This window comes from Martes martes, assembly GCF_963455335.1.
Source record: "Martes martes genome assembly, chromosome: 12".
Classification (NCBI taxonomy): domain Eukaryota; kingdom Metazoa; phylum Chordata; class Mammalia; order Carnivora; family Mustelidae; genus Martes; species Martes martes.
The window spans coordinates 42,685,459-42,707,907 of NC_137900.1; the positions used below are offsets into that span (position 1 = coordinate 42,685,459).

The 22,449-nt window shown below is 36.8% G+C and overlaps 1 protein-coding gene across 9 annotated transcripts in view; it reads right to left on the reverse strand.

The window, feature by feature from the left end:
• Positions 1–22,449, reverse strand: part of NFIB (nuclear factor I B) — a 228,240-nt gene that overhangs the window by 42,235 nt on the left and 163,556 nt on the right. For all 9 annotated transcript variants that reach the window (XM_080819510.1, XM_080819512.1, XM_080819509.1 and 6 more), the window contains exons 5-6: positions 19,296–19,416; positions 15,526–15,644 (exon numbers count right to left, since the gene is read on the reverse strand). In XM_080819510.1, coding sequence (XP_080675636.1) covers positions 15,526–15,644; positions 19,296–19,416 — 240 coding nt within the window. The remainder of the gene's footprint in view (positions 1–15,525; positions 15,645–19,295; positions 19,417–22,449) is intronic.

A 22,449-nucleotide genomic window follows, 5' to 3' on the forward strand; every position in this document is an offset into this window, starting at 1 on the left:
TATCGAGGCAGTGTATCTTAGAATCTCTTGCATGTGAAAGCAGGTGGATGGCAAATTGATAACTGGTATATAAGATGAATAAAATAACCCATCGGCATATCATAAAATGCACTGTCCCATGAGCAGAGATCACCAGGTGAGAAGTAACTGAACATAAAGCAAAAAAAAAGGGGGGGGAACAGAATCAGTTACTGTGTTTCTAGGAAGGGTGAGAAGCTAGGGCAAGGCCTCAAGTTCAAGATCTTGAGTAAGACCACCTGCTCCCTGGCTTGGAGATGCTTTGAGCTCAGCAGAGAGGACGGACATTACAAACACAAGCCGTCATTAATTGCAATCGTGACATTAGCTTGTAGAGAAGGTTCTTCTTCAGGACAGAAGTCACTGAGGCTAATTTAAAAAAACAAAGGAAGATCACGTTGATGGCGTTATCCTTCATTGTCTATACCCTTGTTTAGATTTATAATCGGACAATTAGCCATGGCTTTAGCAACCAGTTGTGAAGTTAAATACATAGTAAAAGACCACCATGTAAGAAAAAGTTCAACTTTTATGAGTAGGTTCATTTAGATTCATGCATAGCTTTACATAAGTATTTTGCAAAATCGAGTCATCCCATAATTTTTACTAGCCATGGTATAATTTTTTTGGCACTGGGATATACATACATCCTAAGCCCTGATGTGTCATTCATTTCGCAGCATCACTTCAAAGAGATAAAGGCTTAAGCAAATAAAGAGTTAGATCAACTCATCTCCCAACAAGGTAATTTCATCTACAAAGGAAGAACGTTGCTGTGAAACACAGCGTATGCACTCGACTCATCAGCAGCTTGCACAAATGGTGCTCCAGATGTATATCTGTTCAAGTCAGCCCAAGGCAACAATTTTGATCAATTCTAATGTGATAAAATGCTGCAGGGAAAGTGTGCAGAAACGTGTTTACGTCAGCCCTTAATTAAACTGTTGTTCACTTCCAAAGAACCTTAGGAAACACTAATGAGACATGAGTTTTGGCAATTTCTTCATCAAAGCAAAGACCCCTTCCTCAGTCTGTGGCAGCCTGTCATCCAAGTCGCTCCCGGGATAAATGTCACATGGCACTCCAGTCAGTTAGCCACCTGTTAGTCGAACTCCACTGAAGTCAACTAGTGATCTAGGGCAAGCTCAAACAGCCACCTTAACACCTGCCTGTCTGGGACACCTGCTCCTTTTCCACACAGAGGAGAGCAATATGTTAGCTTTTCCAATATGCTGGAGTAGACTGAGGTTACAAATCGAATTTCTATCACCTACATAGAAAACGCATCATTTTCTTAAAAAAAAAAAAGTTTATTCTTCTTCCCTATGATGACTCTTATGGTTTACAACTATTTATTTCAAATCAATTACGTAAGAGCACAGAAGAGTTCTTGAATTTCTGGAAGCTATTAATTTCAGCATGGCATAACAATAAATTAAAATATATTAACTGTGCCATTCCTATAATTTAGAAAAACACATTTCTATCTAGTTAACAAAGAAGCAAATTCAAAGTAGTTTAACAGTCCAATCCTTTCCATATTCTTAAGTTGTCTTTCTTATTTATACACGACGCTTGTAAACAAGTCCAAATGAACCCTCGAGGTACAAATCATCATTTGCTGGCTTCATGTGGTTTCCAGTATTTAAGGTTAAGATATGTTTTATTAGGAAGTGCTTAAAAAGCCATCATCATTGTTAAAAATGCCTTCTTTATTTTTTACGTTATCAAGTTGCTGAGAAGATGTTACAGGATTCTTTTCTTTTTCCTTTTTTTTTTTTTTTTTTTTGGTAGAAGGAAACTCAAGGCACAATGAAGATAGCAACAGGGAAGCTTCTGTAACCCTTGACACTTTGGGATGAGCAGGAGAGAGACCAAAGAAGGGAAGTGCCTATGTGGTAACAGTTAGTTTTTCAATGGTCCCATGACTAAGATTTGACAAGATTATGTTATATTGACCAGTCTTACCCAGGTAAGACCTCTCATAGTTTTCTAGGTTTCCTTATCTTTTTCTTTTAAGAAAGTTCTAGACTTTCATAGATTTTTTTTCTAGAGGTTTAGAAATGTACGAAAACTCCGGACGCAGGAAACCTCCTCAGAGACAGAGACCAAATCCACTGCTGAATGAGGCTAAGGTGGTCAACACATCCATCACTCCGCTGAAAACTGTCAAGCAACACAAAACACGGGGAGTGAAAAATGGACTTCAGCTAAACGGGAATCTCCGCTGTCCATTACACTGCCAAGGTGGCAGCTGGATGACAACACGAGAAAGGACCGAGCTATCTGCATAAAATAATAACACTGTTTATAATACATAAGAGGCTACCACATCGAGGGTGTGGGACCAGTTCAGGAACTAGAAATCTGATACTTTCACATCAGGCCATAAATCCAGAGTCAGTCCTGAGAGAAGGAAACAGCTTGGGCCCTGTGCCCAGAGGACAAGGAGAAGGCAAGAAACAGGGATCTGCCAACTGAATGCTCCCAGAGACCAAGGATTCTCATCCTCTGTTTTTGCCTGGGGGAAGTTGAGAGGTTATTTATAACCTTAAAAATGTTACATGAAATACTGCATTTATCAAGCCTAGGAGATTCCAGCCCAAAGCCGTGAAGTACTTATTTCTGGTGTTTCCCTGGGGACAACCGAGGGGATCCCTGCCTTAACAAGTTCTACCAACAGATAAAGGAGTGCGGACTGGGAAGTCCCTGAGGGAATGTGGCCTCGAGCAGAAGAAGGCACACAGAGCCTGTGGGCTATATACCTTCACCTTGAAAGCTTCATATAATCCCTGAGGGAAGTTACTGTCTCCATGTCCCCATTTTTTCCCACAATAAAATAGAGCTATCCTGGCTCACGGGAAGAGAATGTGAGGTGATGGACAATGGTGTCAATGAAATAGACATGACAAAAAAGAGGTGCAAAGGTAGAGTCGAAAAGCCATGGAGACATTGTTCTTTAAATACATTCCAGAGGAGATATTTAAAAATTGTTTATAGAAGGGGAATCTGGGTGGCTCACTCGGTTAAGCCTCTGACTCTCGATCTCAGCTCAGGTCTTGATCTCAGGGTCGTGAGTTCAAGCCTTGCACTGGGTGTGGAGCCTACTTAAAATAGATAAATACAGGCGGACAGACAGACAGACATAAATATTGCTTATAGAGCCATGTGCTACGTTTAAAAATTATGGATACGACAGTGGAGTTAAACGACTCAGGCACCGCTAGTAAGAATGTAAATTAATAAGACCTTCCTAGAGTCTGTACCAATAATTGGTCAATAGCTTTAGAAATGGACAACGTTTAACTCAGTAATTCCACAGTAGGAACGTATCTATTCCTTTAACAAAATGTCACCATCTACTTGGTGACGTGGTACCAGGCAGTATGCTAGGTTTGGGGACAGTGAGTAGAACTAGACAGGAACACAATAATCAAACTTCATTAAGCACAAGGATGCCCATACCGTGATGATCACTGCGTCTTTATTATATAAAAACTTGCAAACTACTTATGCATCCATAAACAAAGTAGACATTTAAAAGTGTGTAGTACAGGCAAGGATGACATATTATGAAGCCATCATGAAGTGGAAATTCAATGACATGGTAAAATACCACTATATTATAAAAATCTGTGTGAGTGGCTCAGTGGGTTAAGCCTCTGCCTTTGGCTCAGGTCATGATCTCAGGGTCCTGGGATCAAGCCCCGCATTGGGCTCTCTGCTCCGTGGGGAGCTGCTTCTCCCTCTCTCTGCTCCTCCCCCCACTCATGCTCTTTCTTTCTCTCAAATAAATAAATAAAAATTTTTAAAAAAGAAAAGAAGGAAATAACAAGATCCAACATTGTCCACCCATTTATAATACTTCATGGAGCCACAGGCAGTGTTCTCCTTCCCCCAAGTATGTAATTTACCTTTGTTTATTATAACAGTAAAAATTACTTATGGGAGTTTTGGGGGAAAAAAAGCTGTCAGTATAAAAAGAAAATAAAAGCCCCCAATAATTCTATTACATAGATTTTTTAAAAATTTTTATTTATTTATTTGAGAGAAAGAAAGAGCATGAGTGGGGGGAGGAGCAGAGAGAGGGAGAAGCAGACTCCCCACTGAGCAGGAAGCCCGATGTGGAGTTCAATCTCAGCACCCTGGGACCATGACCTGAACCGAAGGCAGACGCTTAACTGACTGAGCCACCTGAGCCACTCAGGCACCTCTCATTATTTCCTTCTTAAAGTAAAGAAATGCCTTATTGGTCTTAAGAATTGGATGTTGCAAAAGTATACAATGAAATGCTTAAATGTAACATTTGCAATTTAGTTGGCTAAAAGCAAAACAGTGTATTTTTGAGAACACAAGTGAGGAAAAGAGAATATCTGAATATCTGTTTCTAAAGACTCTTCTGGATGTAAAATTTTATGACTGTGTGGCAAATGCGAATAAGTCCTTCCCACACGCTCCAAGTTAACAAAAAGCTCGGAATGTTATGACAAGACATATGGACTTAATCCCACTACAGTAGTTTCATGATGATGCCAGATGATTCAAAAAAATAATTAGCTGCCATGTTAAGAAAGTATCTCCATATATATATATTTACATTTATGACACTCTAAAATAACTCCAAAAAACTGCAAGCTACGTTAAGGAGAGATAAGATAGCATCTTCAATTAAATTTTTCAATCTTTTTTTTAAATGAAATCAGTTCTTTTTTTAAAGGAGAAAATATGGTAGACTTCGTGTTAAATAAATGAAAATTCTTACTTTAATTGTTAGTTATTTAATCTTAACTCCACTTGTGCATATTATTGTATTCTTCAGCAGTTTAAAACATTTGTGATAGTTTAAACCTCTCTCTATTGTGTATTTCAATCCGAGCACAGTAAGCTGCATGTTACTACAAGTCTCTATTTATCGCCTCTCTCCAAAGGAAAAAAAAAAAAGTCTCCAGGCTACACCTACACCCAATACAAAGTTAAAACTCCAACCCCTTTGAAGCTCACAAACACCTTCCTGAGACATTAAAAAAAGAAAAAGAATGAAAAAAACAACAAAAAAAAACCCCTTTGAATAATGAACAACAGTGCTAAAAGAATAAATACTGAATAAATGAAAACTGCTTTTTAAAAACACTTCAAAATGCTTTTGTCCATTAAGCAATTTCATTTTAACAGACAGACAATGACAAAGTGTCTTGAGTAATGTCAGAAAACCTCATTTGAAAGAAGGAAAAACACCCCACGATTATGCAGGGTTTGGAGTATATTTTAGTCGCTTATTAAATACTGGCATAGGTAAATAGCTGCTATTCACTATGCCTCTGGGGAAAACCTCTTGGCTATAGAGGCTTATTAGTGTTAAGCATCTGAGAGCCATGGACTATAAAATAAAATCAATACCGTAACCTTAACTGTAAAAGTCAGAAAGATACTGGAAGAGTTCTAATTTAACAAGATTACAGATGAGATTTTAGAGGAGAACATTTGGGGAAAAGCCATGCATTTAGAAACATTTATGCTACAAGACATCTCAAGGTTTCTGTTGTTACTAATGCTGTTATTATCCATGCTGGTAATGGTTAGGGTTGATTTAACTGATGTGTTACTTTAGTGGATTTACAGGAAAGTCCTAGAAATGATCTGGAACTTATTTCAAATAAAATCATTAAATTGAGGTAGTAAACTAATTGCTTAGGAACAATTATGATTTGATGTGGTTTAGTGTGGTAGAGGAAAAAAAATCACGAAAATGTTAAGGTCGTTAGTTCAGCAGCTCGATGCAAATATGATTACTCTGCACAATATTCTATTTCTCTTAATGGAAAAGTAGTCAAAACCGGTATAAATTGTAGTGTTTAAGTTCAACCTAAATCTATATTTTTCCTCTAACAAATGTAAATGAAGAAAAAAAGAACATTCTGTCAATGAAATTACTATGATGGCATATTTATTATCTTAATGGTTTTAGAAATCACGTGAAATTGATCAGTAACAAAACCTCTATTTAGTAATGGACCAATTACATTTGTGAGATAATGTCAATGAAACAGAATATTGTCACAGGATAATGGTCTCCTATTGCTACATCCCTAGTCATTTAGAGAAAATAAATGTTGCCGTCTGGCTGAGTCATTTATTTTCAAAGTAGGAGACACTGATCCCATAACAAGGTTCTGTTATAATAACTCAATCTCTATCAATCATTTGTTGTACCAGGATGGCGCAGGACAGGACATGTATTTTTAAGAGCTGCACATTCCTCAGCTATACAAAACATATGGTGCCTCCCAGCACATAAACAGCCCAATTATTGCGTTATTCAAAGAGAGTATTGAAAATAAACATTTTTAAAAAATTAGGAATCGGAAAACTTTCTGAATTTTCAAAAAAGAGCTATGTTAATGAGAGCTTTAAGACTCAAGTAACTGGAGATCTAAAAATTCTTTGATTCAGGTAATTTAAAATCTAGAATTTTAGACCTGAAGGGACCTTAGTATTCAACTCTGTTATTTTACAGATGAGAAAACTCAAAATTTACTGAAATTAAGTGTATTTGTCTGAGGCCACACTAGTACTTGGACTTTCCAGGTCACCATTATAGTGCTTTAAGCATAAAGCAAAAAATAAAAACAGAACTACTATATATATTTATATATTATATATTTTTCATATGTATATTTATATGTATCATATATCACATATATCTATATGTATATCACTTATATATTTATATATCATATATATTTACATATATCACATATATTTATATATGATATTTAAGACCTTAGGATTATTTCTTTATTTTTATTTCCTTTTTTTTTTTTTTTTTTAAGTAAGCTCTAGGCCCGACACGGGGCTTGAACAGATGATCCCAAGATCAATAGTCACGTGCTTTAACAACTGAGCCAGCCAGGTGCCCCAAGACTTCAGGATTTTATTAACAACATGTCAGTATTAAATGGAAATGAGATTCTTAACATGAGTCCAGTCCAAGGACTGCACTCGTGAATCCCCGGAGTCCATGAACCCTTCTGATGTTATGTGCATTTATCTGTATTTAAGTTTCATACACTGCGGGGGAAAAAGCTGTAATAGAGGTTTTAGAACTACTTTGCAAATCACATCACAATGACTTGCTGGAAGGCAGTGCGTGTAGTATGGGTTCGGTAGCTAAATGAACAAGTGTTCCCCTTCTACCTCTGCTACTTATCATCTGCGTGATTTATGTCAAATCTCTTAATCACTGTAGTGATTAGTTTAATGAACTGTTAATTTTTTTTAATAGGGTTGCAAAGCAAAATACACGTGAAGTCTTGGCCCAGCCCTTAAGTGTAGTAAGTGCTCAATAAATGATAGCCACAAATGGCAAGGGGACCTGGCTTTCCTCACTTATAGGTACTTACTGAACAAAGATTTTGAATATCTGTGGTTCCTTCAACAAATAAACGACACAGAAAAAGGGGCTACTGCAAAAATAGTTAATAAAGAAAAATAGTTACTATAACTATCATAGGTTAAAAAAAGGCTGAAAACACAAATACAGTAAATGGACCATTTGGGATCCTCATTGAAACAAAACGGCCTATAAGATATTCTGGGGCATCTGAACATGGAATATATATTAGGTAGTATTAAGGAATTATTGTCATGTTTGTTACATTGATAATAGTATTTGGGTTGTGTTAAAAATAAAAGCCACTGTCTATTAGAAATACTTAGAAGTATTTTATTTATAAGTAAAATGACATAATGTCTGGGATTTACTTTTAAGCAAACTTCAAAAAACTGACAGATAGTAAATGCAGTAAGATTGGCAAAATGTTGATAACAGTTAAAACTGGGCACATTCAAATTCACTTTATGATGCTCTCTGCTTTAACATTTTCCATAACAAAAAAGCTTTTAAAACATTAGGCTTAAACATTCAATCCAAAGCTCTTCTCCACAATTATCTATGTCAAGCACTCATAGCTTCAGTTTTTTGTTTTTTTCTTTTTTTTAGTTCCAAAACTTTCAATCATGACACTAAGATTAAGAGATTTTTTTTTAAGCAGATATACATTTTACTATCTCAAAATTTTGTTTTGACAATTCTTCTGGAACCCTGAAAACTAGTTGAAAAATCACAAAATCACAAAATCACCTCTATGATCCCATTTTAGTTCCAAAGAGCTAACAGATTCATGAAACTCCATAGAAAAACTGTCTATCTGCCAGTATTCAAATTTTCCTATTTCTCCATTTCTCCCTACATACATATTTATTCTCTAGATGGGTTGCAGGATAACATGGGGGAAAAAACAGCTTTTGAAAAAGAAGATGTTGGCTCTGCTATTCATCATCTGGAGGCATTAGACAAGACAGACCCTTATGGATCCTTAGCTTGGTTAGCTGTGTAAAATAAGGAGCCTGAACCACATTCTGCTCAGTATTCTAATAATCTGTGTTCTATCTCTGAAAAATCAATCTCTTAGTGTATACGATATTCGTCATACAGTCACTCAAAAGAAACTGACTTTCTAAACTACTACAAAATAAACTTAAACATGACATCAGTGTATAAAAGGGCTAGAAATACAATCTTTTACCACTCCAAGAAACTTTGCATGGCACGCTTTTATACTGAACTACACTGTCTCCCATGGGTTTTTCACTTTCCTATTTTAGGCTGTGTTCTATCAATCTAGAGATCCAGCATTAATAGCAAGCTGTTATTTTTTCAAACTAATTATCCATTGTGGTTTTTCTGCAAAGTGCTACTTTTTTTTTTTTTTAAGATTTTATGTATTTATTTGACAGAGAGTGAGAGAGAGAGCAAGAGAGGGAACACAAGCAGGGAGAGTGGGAGAGAGAGAAGCAGCTTTCCTGCTGAGTAAGGAGTCAGATGTGGGACTCCATCCCAGGACCCTGGAATCATGACCTGAGCCAAACAAAGGCAGATGCTTAACAACCGAGCCACCCAGGGGCCCCTACATTTTCAAATCATGAAGTCTCCAGAGCACTGAAATAGGAGTATAATTTTCCCCTACTAAGTAGTCTTGGGCCTTCTAACATGGACGCAGGTTTGCCCCATCCAAAATGTTCTTCCTGGTCAAAACGCACGAAAGGAACAAAAGCTTCTTTTAGTTAGTAGGCACATGTGAGGAATTCTGACAAAAGCTTTCACCAATAATTTATTGTTTTCCTTTCTGTGTGGAGGATGCTCCTGTTGTGACTTTTCAACTACAGCAGTGTAGCTAAAGAAAATGAAATACGCTATGGCAAAAACATTCTTGGAGTTTGCTCTCCAGTGGCATCATGATGCATGGAGAGGTTCACGGAAAGTTTGGCAGGAACTGTAAATCGTTCACTTTCGATATGTTCAATAATAGGTTAAGCAAAAAAAAAAAAAAGAAAAGAAACCCCACAAAACTTAAAAATTGTGATTGAACGTTAAATTCAAACCATTTCTTTGCATGTATTCATCAAAAGCACTTGTATCTCTGATTTTGTCTGGCTCAAAATTTGATATTTGAACATTTGACATTTAATCCTTGTGATACAAACCTTAAGAATGTAAGAAATTGTTGGTGTTCTCTCTGGGTCCCAAAGGGGGCTTAAAAATTCTTCCAGGAAGATTACTAAGCCTTTGCCTTGCTGTTTGCTGGGACTTCCATCTAATGTGAGTAACTCCCAGACAGCGGTTATTCAACTATTTGTAAAAGCTGCTCATTTACCCAACTCCTATGTTTCTACAGACATCTTGAGATTCTGTCATTTGTCAGACTGTAGTTTGGGCTAGAACACTGTTTTCCAAAATTTGAACCTAGAACTTTCCTCCTTATGGATTCTTGAATGGAAAAAAAAGGGGAAAAAGAGGCCCTAAAGTCACAAGCTTAAACGCAATCAGGCAATATCCACTCATGGAAAGTCACACTGATGGCACCCAACAGGATATTAAACATTCTACAAATTCATCAATGAATGAAAAAAGTTTACATTTTCATTCAGATAGAATTTTCCAAACCCTGTTGAATCCTCTTGTGTCTTGCGTGCTGAGTAACATTCCTTAAACTCACACTAAGAAATGCTGGTCTCTGATTCTGGTTCAATCGCTAAGTTTCCTGTGCCTGGTTGAACTCATGATGCTGGGCCAGCACTATTATTCTCCAGCCCGTGTTCCCTAGAGACTTACGGTTTAATTCATTGGCTATTTAACATTGTATCCTCATAGAACGCTACCAAGTGCAAACTGACATTGAGCCCAACATCTAAAACTATATTATTAATGAGAATATTTGAAAAATGAATATTGAATGAGAATATTGAAAAATTATTAGAAAGAAACCTCTAGGGCTCAGAAATTTATTACAATTTCAAAAGACTAATGGAAGAGACTTATTTATATGACAGAACTGTAAATTTTTTTAAAATTAGTGTTAGCATTATTTCCTAGTACTCACAGCAATCATAACACGATGCCTAAATACTGGTTATTTGAGAGTCCAGTGTGCATTTCTAAACTACCCTTAAAATTGTAATTACATACCAATATACTGCTAAGTAGTGCTAGTTTGTGCTAACATACCAATTCATTGATTTTTACTTAAAGATTTACTTCTCATAGTGCTTAAAAGTAAGCTAGTTCTGTAGCATGGAGACAGTCCCCTCCTAGTCTGGCTTACATGATTTATTCTCTGTGAAGAACCTTTATTCATAAATAGTAAAAAAAATATTTTTCTGCTCAGCAGGTCAAGGGCTGGAAATTTAATTTATTCATATTTATGTGCCCAATGCCTAGAAAACTTCCTGGCAAATAATAGGCATTTGATAAATGTTAATTGACTCCAATGATCCCAAATCCTAAATGTGTAGGAATTAATAAAATTTTACTGCATACAAAGTCTTTTTGAATTTACATTTTATAAAACTAAGATTACAGTTGCTTAAATATTCATCAGACTGAGAAGCTGCTAAATTTTCCATTTAAAAGCCCAGCTGTATATGACAAATATATTTACTGTATCATAAGTGTCTATTAAATAGAGTTTCGGGAGCCTCAGATGCAGGCCTAGATGAACTGGCAGTGATAGGTGCTGATATTGATAAAGCACTGCTTCAAATGCCCAAGCATACCATCTGTCAGTCTGTTAAATTCCTAGGCATTAACATATAACAAGATTTAGTCCCAAAAAGTAATTTGAATTGGAGGAAAACAAAGACCTACTTCTTTTTTTTTTTTTTTTTTTTTTTTTTTTTTTTAAATATTTTATTTACTTATTTGGCAGAGATCACAAGTAGGCAGAGAGGCAGGCAGAGAGAGAGACAGGAGGAAGCAGGCTCCCCGCCAAGCAGACAGCCTGATACGGGACTCGATCCCAGGACCCTGAGATCATGACCTGAGCTGAAGGCAGAGGCTTAACCCACTGAGCCACCCAGGCGCCCCCAAAGACCTACTTCTTATTTTTCCTCTTTTTTCATAAATTACAAAGAAGCACTCTGATGATTTCAAGAAAAGCATACCAACTAGAAATTGAGTCTCAGGTGGAAAAAAATAAAGGTACAGGTCTCAGATGGTGTCTTTTCCATGGTCTTGGAATAAAGGAAATTGTCAGCATACACACTGATAAGCTCATTTGGTTCTATTAATTTAACCATTAAAATTGAAAATGGTGGAACACTGTATCCAAAAAACCCAAAGTTTTCAATAGAAGTAGAAGCAGTCAGGAAGTTTAAGACTAGGAAATTCATAGAAAACATTAAGGAGGAAAAAATACTCCAGAATCTAAGAAAGGAATATAACAGTGGCTATACAGTCCTTTGTTAGTGGCCAGTTTCCTGTTTCTTTCCCTTCTCTATGTGTAAAACAACACAAATAAAAATGTGGGTATTACATAATGTGGATGTTGATAAATTTAATTTCCCTCACTACACATCAGGAGAAATGTAAGCAAATTATACAGATTCCTACCAAATGTTTAATGCTATTACATAATGTTCAGTCTTAAAATGTTCATGTCTTTATTCTGCAAAATTAGAAATTGTAATTCTTTTATGACCAGGACATCGTAATTTCTCTGCATTATGGGAAAAAAACAGTAAACAAGAAACGAACATATGAAGATAACTAATTATGTTTATAATACCCTAAAATAAAGATACTTTTTCGGGGCACCTGGGTGGCTCAGTGGGTTAAGCCTCTGCCTTCGGCTCAGGTCATGGTCTCAGGCTCAGCAGGGAGCCTGCTTCCCCCTCTCTCTCTGACTGCCTCTCTGCCTACTTGTGATCTCTGTCTCTGTCAAATAAATAAATAAAATCTTTTTTTTAAGATATTTTTTCAATTAAATTATTAAAAGGTACATAAATTTAAAAAAGGTACCATAAATATTTGTCATTACATGAACCTAGAGTTTGTGTTAAAAATTTGCCTAATTGCTTTTGAAAACAGAATGAATATATTAGTTTGGCTATCTTATATCCTTTATTTTAGCCTAGTTGGAAACAAAATCTCTGTGGCTTAGGTTGGTGTTTCAGATTATAAGGAAAAGTAGAATGCCACATATTGTCCATAATTTTGCTATCTTTGGTTCTTCAATTTCAAAAATCAGTGTTGCTAAGGGCTACGGCAAAAGTAGATTTTAATACAAAGTTAACACTACCAGATTAAGGCATACCCAGGAAATAATTAATGGTAAATTTTAAACATTCCTGCCAGTTATAAACAGAAGCATATTTTAATCAACCAATAAGTAGTTATTGATTACCAATTTAGTGCAGGGCTTTGTGGGAGAAACAAGTATAAGACATGTACCAAAGCTATTACAAATATCGAGTGAAACTCAACATGCCCTTTGGAACCCCTTCGTGATAGCCAAGTGTGTCTGAAGAACATGTGAAGACAGACAAGAACAACCATGGGGCATTTTATTTTCCAAATTTTAAAAAAAGTAATTTTCTAAGAACAAAAGGACGGCATCTGGCTTAGCAAATTTATAAAGATAGTACTGTACATCCCTCATTTTTTTATTGTAGTGCAAGACTTCTTCCCACAATGGCTTATTGTGCATATTACAAAGTCTTCAGGGTCTTCAGAATTAAAGTGACAGAGTTTTTTTAAGCACACTTGAGAATGGATCATTCTTCCTGACTCTTAATAAAATATGCCCTCACAGACTTCTCCAGTAATTCTAGTCATCTTGACAAAAGAAAATCACCAAGACAATACGACGATTTTACAAAGAGAAAGAATGACAGTTTCCCTTCTACTTTTCAAAAATGTTTTATAATATGATTTGAGATTGCCTTTACTCAATAGGCTGAAAGAGGAATCAATTTCTACAAAGTGACACTCTCTATAATAAAGAACACCTACACTTCTGAACAACACACCCGTTCCCACACATTCACAGTGTTATTATTATTACCATTAGAATCTTTTCCAGAATAATTTTCTCCAGAGGAAAATATGGCTTTGTTTAAAACAAACTGGCAATGCAAGTTAAACAAGCAATAAAATAGAAAGCATTGAAGGTTTGGTTTTTATTCTTACTTCTGCAAGTCTGGTGAAAGTTCTCGCCTTCACGAATGAGACTGATATTCTGCCTATCAATGTTTCATTTGTCCAAAAAATAACTTTTGTGCCCCTACTATGCACCAGGGTGCTGTTACATAATAGCCCAAATCCATAAGGTCCCTACCTTCACAGTGCAGATGGGTTTAGACAATGAATCCCACAAACAAGTACATAACTATTTATTATGAGAACAATGAAGGAACACTACTGGGTGTCAGGAGAGGAAAACAGGAAGACTGAATTTAGATCGAAATTCCTCAATTTAGGCTGGGGCTTAGAAGATGCCCCCCAATTTTTGAGATGAAGAGTTAGCAGAGGATAATCCCAGAGGGTGTGGGTGAGAGGAAGGTCTTGGGTTTTGCCTTCCCAAATATTAACAAAGCAACAACCTAAAGTGCAGAAAACAGCAGCAAGGACAGGGCCTGCCCCTCATATGAGGATTCTAATTTTCTCCTAAGAGGAGTGAGAAATTACTGAAAGATTTAAGCAAAGGAGTTGCTGTTACTATGTTTTATAGAGATTTTGCCTACCGTTTGAAGAATAGATTTGGAAAGGCCAGGGGTTGGGTGGGGGGAGGTCGTCTCAGAGCCAAAACTCTTCCAGCTGATTTTCAGATCCTTCCACAAAATGACCCATCACCTCTCCCTACTTTCTTACACAGAGAGAGCCCAGCCTCGGTGTCCAACGTGGCCACTATGAAACTTACACTGCCTTTGGCTAGGGTTTTCTCTCTGACAACTCTGCTCCCTTCTTTACCAGTTAAAAAATCTCACCATGCTAAAGGAGACCCACCGGACTCAAAGTCCAATTCCTCCGTGAAGATTTTTCACTTTTTTTTTTTTCCCTAGTGGAATATTTCTTTTTAAGTAGGTGCCACACCCAGCATGGAGCCCAACACGGGGCTTCAACTCACCACCTTGAGATTAAGACCTGAGCTGAGATCTGGAGTCCGTCGCTTAACCCCTGAACCACCCGGTGCCCCTGTCACCCGGGTGCCCTGCTGCAAATGTGGAGTAGTAAACATGTCCTGAGTAAGGAACTGATTTGGGCTTGAACTGCTATGCTTTGGTTATCTGCCTCCTGAGATAACCTAGTGTACTGCTCCCCAGCCGTAGAAACATACACTCAAGTCATGGGCTAAAAACCATTGATAAAGAGATTTTTCTTTTTACATTTTTAGTAAACTGTAAAATATGATTTAAAACAATTTTCAATTTTTTTTTGCTCTTGATATAAATCGTATTTGCACACATACATACCAACAAGACACTGCAGTTAGTTAATATTTTTTTATTTCCGTGCTTATTAATCTCCTGCTAGTTGCTGCAAAAAGGCAGGAGGATGTCTGATGAAATATATTTAACCCGACAGACTTTAAGAATGAAAAAAAGTTGAAAGTTTGGATTTAGAGAGCCAAATAATACCTATGGAGTTTCATTTTTCCCCCAAAGCAGCCCTACAGCTGGGTCATAGTTTCACCTAGAAGGAACAACCAGATTGACTCACACGAAGTCTGTGACATTACACTTGAATTTATTGTTTAGGCTGTGCCTACTTCCAAAGGGAATTATGTCTTCCTTTAGATGGGAAGAGTCAATAACTGTCTCCTGCAACCTGTTGTAAGTGCGGCTCCTCCCTGAAGCACCCCATACAGAGTAGCAGACTGATCTAATGGGAGTCGCAATTTGAGGTTTGGCTGCAAACCGGCCAATGAAAGCAGCAAACCACAGTCAGTCACATGTGTGATTGGGGGTTCTAAGAGATCATTCTGTCTGGGAGAATTTTTGTAACTGTGGTGACGCGTGACTAGTACATTATCTTCAAAATAATTTTACTGCCATCATTTTATGAAGAAAATATCTGTATCGACTCAATGATGAAATTTTGACTAAAGGAAACTTGGGAAACAAGCTAACATCTTACTCTGATGTCCCCCAAGGAATCACCTCATCGCTTACCTTGATCTCTTTCGTGCCATGTTCGGCTTCCAGCAGCTGGTGAATTCGGAGACGGATAGAAGTCTCCTGTAGGACTTGGTTCCATATTTTCGTCTATGGATATAGTTTTGGGTCTTTTGCTGTTAAAATATGACAACAGTTGCTTTAATGGGATGACTAAGGAGGTGTGCAGCAGATGAAAATATGTAATTTGAGAAGAGTCTTACTAAGAAAATTTCCATAAACACAAGTAATAGCATTTTAGTATCTTTTCTGAAACAATGGAGAACATTCCAGACTTCAATAGGAGTAGCGAACACTTCTAGTTGTACATGTCATTTATCACACCATATTATACCTATACCTGCCTAATGATAGGGTGCTTATATTTACCTTTTAAAATGTGTTTCCAAAGAAATATCTGTAGTAAAAAGTGAACTCTTTTTTTAAAAAGAAGGTTGTATTTATTTATTCAACAGAGAGAGACACAGTGAGAGAGGGAACACAAGCAGGAGGAGTGGGAGAGGGAGAAGCAGGCTCCCCGCCGAGCAGGGAGCTCGATGTGGGGCTCGATCCCAGGACGCTGGGATCATGACCTGAGCTGAAGGCAGACGCTTAACAACTGACCCACCCAAGCACCCCTAAAAAGTGAATTCTTGATGTGATATGTGTACTAACTTTAAAATTATTAGGATTGGAAAATAAATAAATAAGATCATTAAGATTGTACCTGACTATTATTATTATTATCAATGATAATAATATTCATTAGCACGGCACTGGCCATACCAGTATAATTCTTTCATATTAATTCAAACATTAAGGCAAAGGAGTCAGTAGAACATGAGATCTGGAGTGGAACCAGCCTAGTAGCAAATCTCGACTAGGCCACTCACTACTTCTTAATAGTAAGCTCCTTAACCTTTTTAAACTCAGTTTAATCATTTATAAAATGGAAATAATAAAACCTAGTTCAAAGAGGAGTGGTTGAGAGGATTAAATGTAAAGCTCTTAGTAAGTGGTTGGCATTTAGAAGATACTCATTAAGTAGTAATTATTATGAGTAACCATAAATTAATAATGTAAAAATTTTATAGGACTTTATTGATTATAAATTATTTCATATATTCTTCTTTATATTTTTTATAAAAAGTTAGGTTATGATCTTTTATCCTCAAGATCAACCATGAAGAATAGGTCATTGCCAAATTCATACAAACAGTATGCTTTTGGAATGATACATTTTAGGAGCACCTGGATGGCTCAGTTGGTTAAGTGTCCGACTCTTATTTTGGCTCAGGCCATGATCTTAGGGTCGTGAGATTGAGCCCCGCGTTTGGCTCCATGCTGGGTGTCGAGCCTGCTTAAGATACTCTCTCTCTCAAAAAATAAATAAACAAAAAATAGAATTAATAAAGAACACATGGCTCATCCCAGTTATTAAGAAAAGTGACTATTTATAGCAGAGATGAAAAAGTTGTCATGGGGGTACCAGGATGGCTCAGTCTATTAGGACTCCCACTCTTGATTTCAGCTCAGGTCATGATCTCAAGGTCATAAGACTGACTCCTGTGTTGGGCTCTGTGCTGGGCATAGAGCCCGGTTAATATTCTCTCTCTCCCTTCCCAAACCAACCACCTCCCCACCCTCAAAAATAAGTAAACAAATATATATATATATCTATTTTTTCATATATACATGAAAAAATATGAAAATTTATGTCATGGCATAGGTTATTTTGCATGATATACTGTTATCATATATTCCCATCAATATCCTACTAAACAGTCAATTATGACTATGAAAATGGATTTTTTTCCTTAAATTAAAAAAATAAAAGACCTCATGTACATTTCTATGGGTAAAAACCAAAGAGAGGTTATCTTCTGAAATAACTTTGTGCAGTGATAATAAACACAATGTCATAAGACTTAAGAGTTGGCACTGACTTCTTAAGTCCTATCCATAAATCAGTCCTCCCTTTTTTTACAAGTGGGGAGACAAATTTGGAGAAATTCAGTGAATTTTCCAGGGCATGTTAGTGGAAGCCATCTGCCACAAAGGAAGGACTTCTGAATTCCAAGACTGTATTCTTTTTGCTGCACTGTTTCCAAATCCTAGAAACCTGTGTACATCCAGAATCCGAGAAGCACGTGTACATACTCACAGAGGTACCTGTGATTAATATTTGACTCACAACTCCCAGAGTATTAACATGATGTCGAAGACAACAGTTTCTCTCCATGGGAAACCACAGTGGGAGTAAATAACAGTCCTTTAATTTATTCCTATGGTATCCAAAGTTAGAATGCATATCTTTTCAAACTCTCCTTTAAACTAATTCTCTCAGCTGTGAATCAGTAGTAAATACGTATGAAAGACTGAAAGTGAGAGAGAAAGGTTTTCATAAGGAAATAATAGATGTTTTTGAAACCTTTTTTATTCTGAATGGCATAATATCTGAAACCAAATGATGGTGAAGAAAGATCTGTGTTGATAACATACTGATCCATCAGACCAAGTAGAAATGTCCTATTCAACATTTCAAATTTAGAAAAACTAAAGCATTTTTAAGACCCAACCATGTCACAGACAATCTGAGTGACAATAAACCAAATTACATTGCTATGTAACCTAACCTATACAGAAACACAGTTTGATCATAAATGATATAAAATTGAACTTAGTTAGTAAACAGAAAAATGTGCACAGCCCCGTAATTAATCCAAATGCAATTAACGTTCATTATTGAGAAGAGCATAGGAAAGTAATTACCCAAATATTCTTTAATTCTTAAAAAATGGCTATTATAAAATGAAATGTTTTGCTCTGAAATTCATGTACACTCTTACATTTAATCATGGGTCTAAGTAATGCTCTGAAAATGATATGGATCTCCATACGTTGAAGATCCAATTTAAAAAAACAATAAAGCTGTAATATTTATTCATCTTACTTTTCAATAACTCAGTCCTCTTCTAGCATTCTGTAACAGTGGAAGAGTGGAACATACCATCACTAAATCCTACACCAACAACTCTCCAGGCTATTTATCCCCATTTAAATAAGATATCTCTTTTTAAACTTCTGTGGGACTCAAAGTCACAATCAGAAGGTCAAAAGACAAAAGTGAGAATGTCAACAGGGAACTAAAAAGTAAAGTAACATCACTGTAGCTCTTCCCCAACAAGATCAAACCAAATCTCAGAGCAAGTAGTGTTTTCATTGGGGACTGAGAATCAACTAAATTATTAAAAAAAAAAAAAAAATACCAGCTCACTGCAGACATTAGCCAAGTGTGGCCTAGAATAAGGCCTTTACTTTTAAGGTTAAGTAGATGACACATTTTATTTTTCATGTTTTATTTTACCCAGCTCGGATAAGATAGTAGGGTAAAAGTTACCAGGATGGATCAATCTATAGACCAGGGCTCTCTGCCATGACAACATTGCTTGTAAGTCACTAAAAGATTTAGTGAACTTGCAGAATTCATAGAAAATTATAAAATCATGTTCATATTTTTATATGAAGGGAATATAGTTCCCTTGTCCTATCCCAAACCCAAATATGTTTTTAATGCTTTGAACAACTACATTTGATTTTCAAATATCAAAACAAATTTAACCGGGTAAGAGTAAAAATTTATATAGAATCAGCAGAAAGTCTGGAATTCTTGGCTTTGTTTTCCCGATCTCTTTATCTACCCACCTCTCTGCATATCTATGTCTCCACCCAGCTGCATATAGACTGAGAATAAGTGTACAGAGACTGAGAACTCCTCTTCCAGTTACCTGCTTGGTGGAGAAGACAGTGACCTCTGAAGATTGACCCCCGAGTTCATGTCATGATAGTATGGTTGGCTCGGGATTTCTCCAATTGGGAAGTTGACTCCAGTTCCCTGGGTTATGGGCGCTGAGGAATAAAACAGAAAGAAACATCAGGAATGACTTTTACACTTGTCATTTCTATTTGAATGTAATAATCTAATACGTTCCACACCTCCGGGCAAACTCTCTTTACCCTGAGACTCCAGTATCAACCGTTCACCAGGGTACAACTTGAAGATTTCCTCGCAAGACCAGTGTTCAAGTCTGGAAACTTGAGGCACTCAGACTATAATCATTGGTTACCACTTCCCTATTCCCACTCTACAACCTTCTTCACTCACTCCTTTGTATTACTTTTCACTACATCTGTCGCCACACTAGTCTATAGATGCGTCAGAGGAAACGACATGTTTCCTATTACTCAGCACCAAGCAAGGGGCTTTGTACTAAGCTGGTTCTTTTTTTTTTTTTTTAAGATTTTATTTATTTGAGAGACTGAGAGAGTAAGAGAGAGAGCACAAACAGGGAGTGGGGAGAGGGAGAAGCAGACTACCCCCTAAGCAGGGAGCCCAACAAAGGGAACGATCCCAGGACTCTGGGATCATGACCTGAGCTGAAGGCAGACACTTAACCAAATAAGCCAGTAGGTGCCCCCTAAGTTGGTTCTCAAAAACCAAACCCCTGTTAAGTTAATCAAATTAGAATATTAGCATGTTAGAACGCATTACAAATCATATGAATAATTATTTGATATAACGAATTCTTGTATAAGGGCAGGTATACAAGTGAAATGACAAACATAAAATAAGAGCCAAGTTTTTTTTTCCCCCCAAAAAATACATATTCAGGTTCATGTATGAATAGTTTAGTGTGGCTTTACTCAATAGTTATGTTTTTGTTTTGTTTTGTTTTGTTTTGTTTTTAAATTGGGGGCACCAGGGTGGCTCAGTGGGTTGGACCTCTGCCTTTGGCTCAGGTCATGATCTCAAGGTCCTGGGATCAAGCCCCGAATTGGGCTCTCTGCTCAGCAAGAAGCCTGCTTCCCCCCCTCCCTCTGCCTGCCTCTCTGCTTACTTGCGATCTCTCTCTCTCTATCATATAAATAAATAAAATCTTTTTTTAAAAAAAGTTTGTATCCCCAACTTTACAAAAATCACTTATAATGACTCATGAAAAAAAAATTAAAAATAATTTACTTATTAAAAATAAGAATAAATAAAAGGTGCTATGGAACTTTATACTTCAAAGTATTATTTTGTATATGAAGAAATCTTTTTGACTTTGCTGATACAGTATGAGCTCAGATTCTTCGATGTAAGTATTGGTTTTCATATAATGGATTACATGTGTTCAAATTTAAAAAATTTGTTTCTAGACATCTTGAATAGATTCATGAGGCAGTACATTGTATTAGAATAAGTAGAGTCTTATGAGGTAGTTTAGTTTGTTTGAACTTAGATAGTTTGAACTCCCTCTGCCACTTCTGAGCCATGTGCCTCAGTTTCCCAAGCTAGAAAATGAGAATACCAGTCACCTACCGCCTATGATTATTTTGAAGATGAAATGAGATAAGGAGTGATAAAAGCCCAGCATCGTGCCCAGTGCATAAGTATTCAACCAACGTAAGATCCCTTCTTTCCTTGATTTCTTCCCCACATCTCTTCCCTGGCAGCCTGGAGTGTTTAGCAAAGAGTGAACAGTTCAAATAGCACCAAAAGCAGAGGAAGGGTTATAAATGAACCTATTTGTTGAAAGTCTGTTCCTTCAACAAGTTGTTTGTGTCCATTACTGGCAGGTGCTGCAAGGGATAAAAAATAGTCTAAGATAGTTCCTGTCCTTAATAAAACAGATTGGGCAACAAGCTGGGTAAACAAAACACTCATGAAAAAATAGAAATACCAGCATACTGCAGGTCATAATGAAACCGCCCGAATGAATGACAGCCCCAATAAACACTATGGGATTTCATGGGAAGAAGAATCCCATATAGGCTCGAATGATCCAAGAACTCTCTGGAGAAGCCAGAGCTTGCACTGGACTTTGCAGAATGAGTAAGTTCTTAAGGAGAGGTCATTCTCAGTAGGAGTGACTACAAGAGCAACATCTTGGGCAGAGAATATACAAGGTGAGACTGGGCAGGTGGGTATCAAAGGCAGAGGCCCAACCCACCGAGCCACCTAGATGCCCCTCTTTACCTTTTTTAAAATCAGGCCTTCAAAAGCTCTAAGGAGAGAAAGTATGTCCAGGGCTATGGCAACGAAACTCCAGAGCCCCTGTGATTCACCCTAAGAACATATAGTCTACTTAATCTTCCTCTCTTCCAACTGTTTCAAATCGAATACATGATTCATAGAGGAATTTCAGGGAATTTTCCTTACCCAGAATTTTAATGTGTTCACTACATGTGTTTGCTGTCTGCTGAATTGTATGTCAATATCAGGTCGGCCAAAATTTACTTTAAAATATTTTTAAGAAAGTATGATTAGGAAGCACATGTGTTACTGCAGAGAAGTAATCAAAGAATATATGATGAATCTCTCTCTTCCCCCATTAAAAATTAAATCAATATATACAAGATTAGTCTCAGCTCCAAACTTCCCGAGTTTATGCCTTCTGTTAAATTCTTCTTTTTATATAATGTACTTTACCTTCATTTGAATAACACAGAAAATATTTGTATTCAATGGGTGACTATGCCAAATGGCTTGAATTCTTTGGGCAGCTAAAATGGAACTGTTTGTTGTGGCTTGAGGTATACCGGAGGTTAAAAAAAAAAAAAAAAAAAGCAAGGTAAGAAATCCCACAGTAACCACATGCTTTAAAGTTTATTATTAGAACCATGCTCTATGTGACATTGGAAAGCAGGGTGTGTGCTAGAAGGAGGCATTTGAGAGACTGGGGAAAAGTCAGTAATCTGTCCAGCCTTCTGCAACAGTAATGGATACAATTCAAAGGACTGAATTACTAAAAGGAAACTTACAGGTCATAACTTATGTAAAGTACTTGCAATTTATTAAGCTCATGCAACATTTAAGCAAAGATCTGTAGTTTCTATTTCATACATATGGCTTAAGCGTCAACACAGATTGCTTGGTCATAAACATACTAGATGAAATTT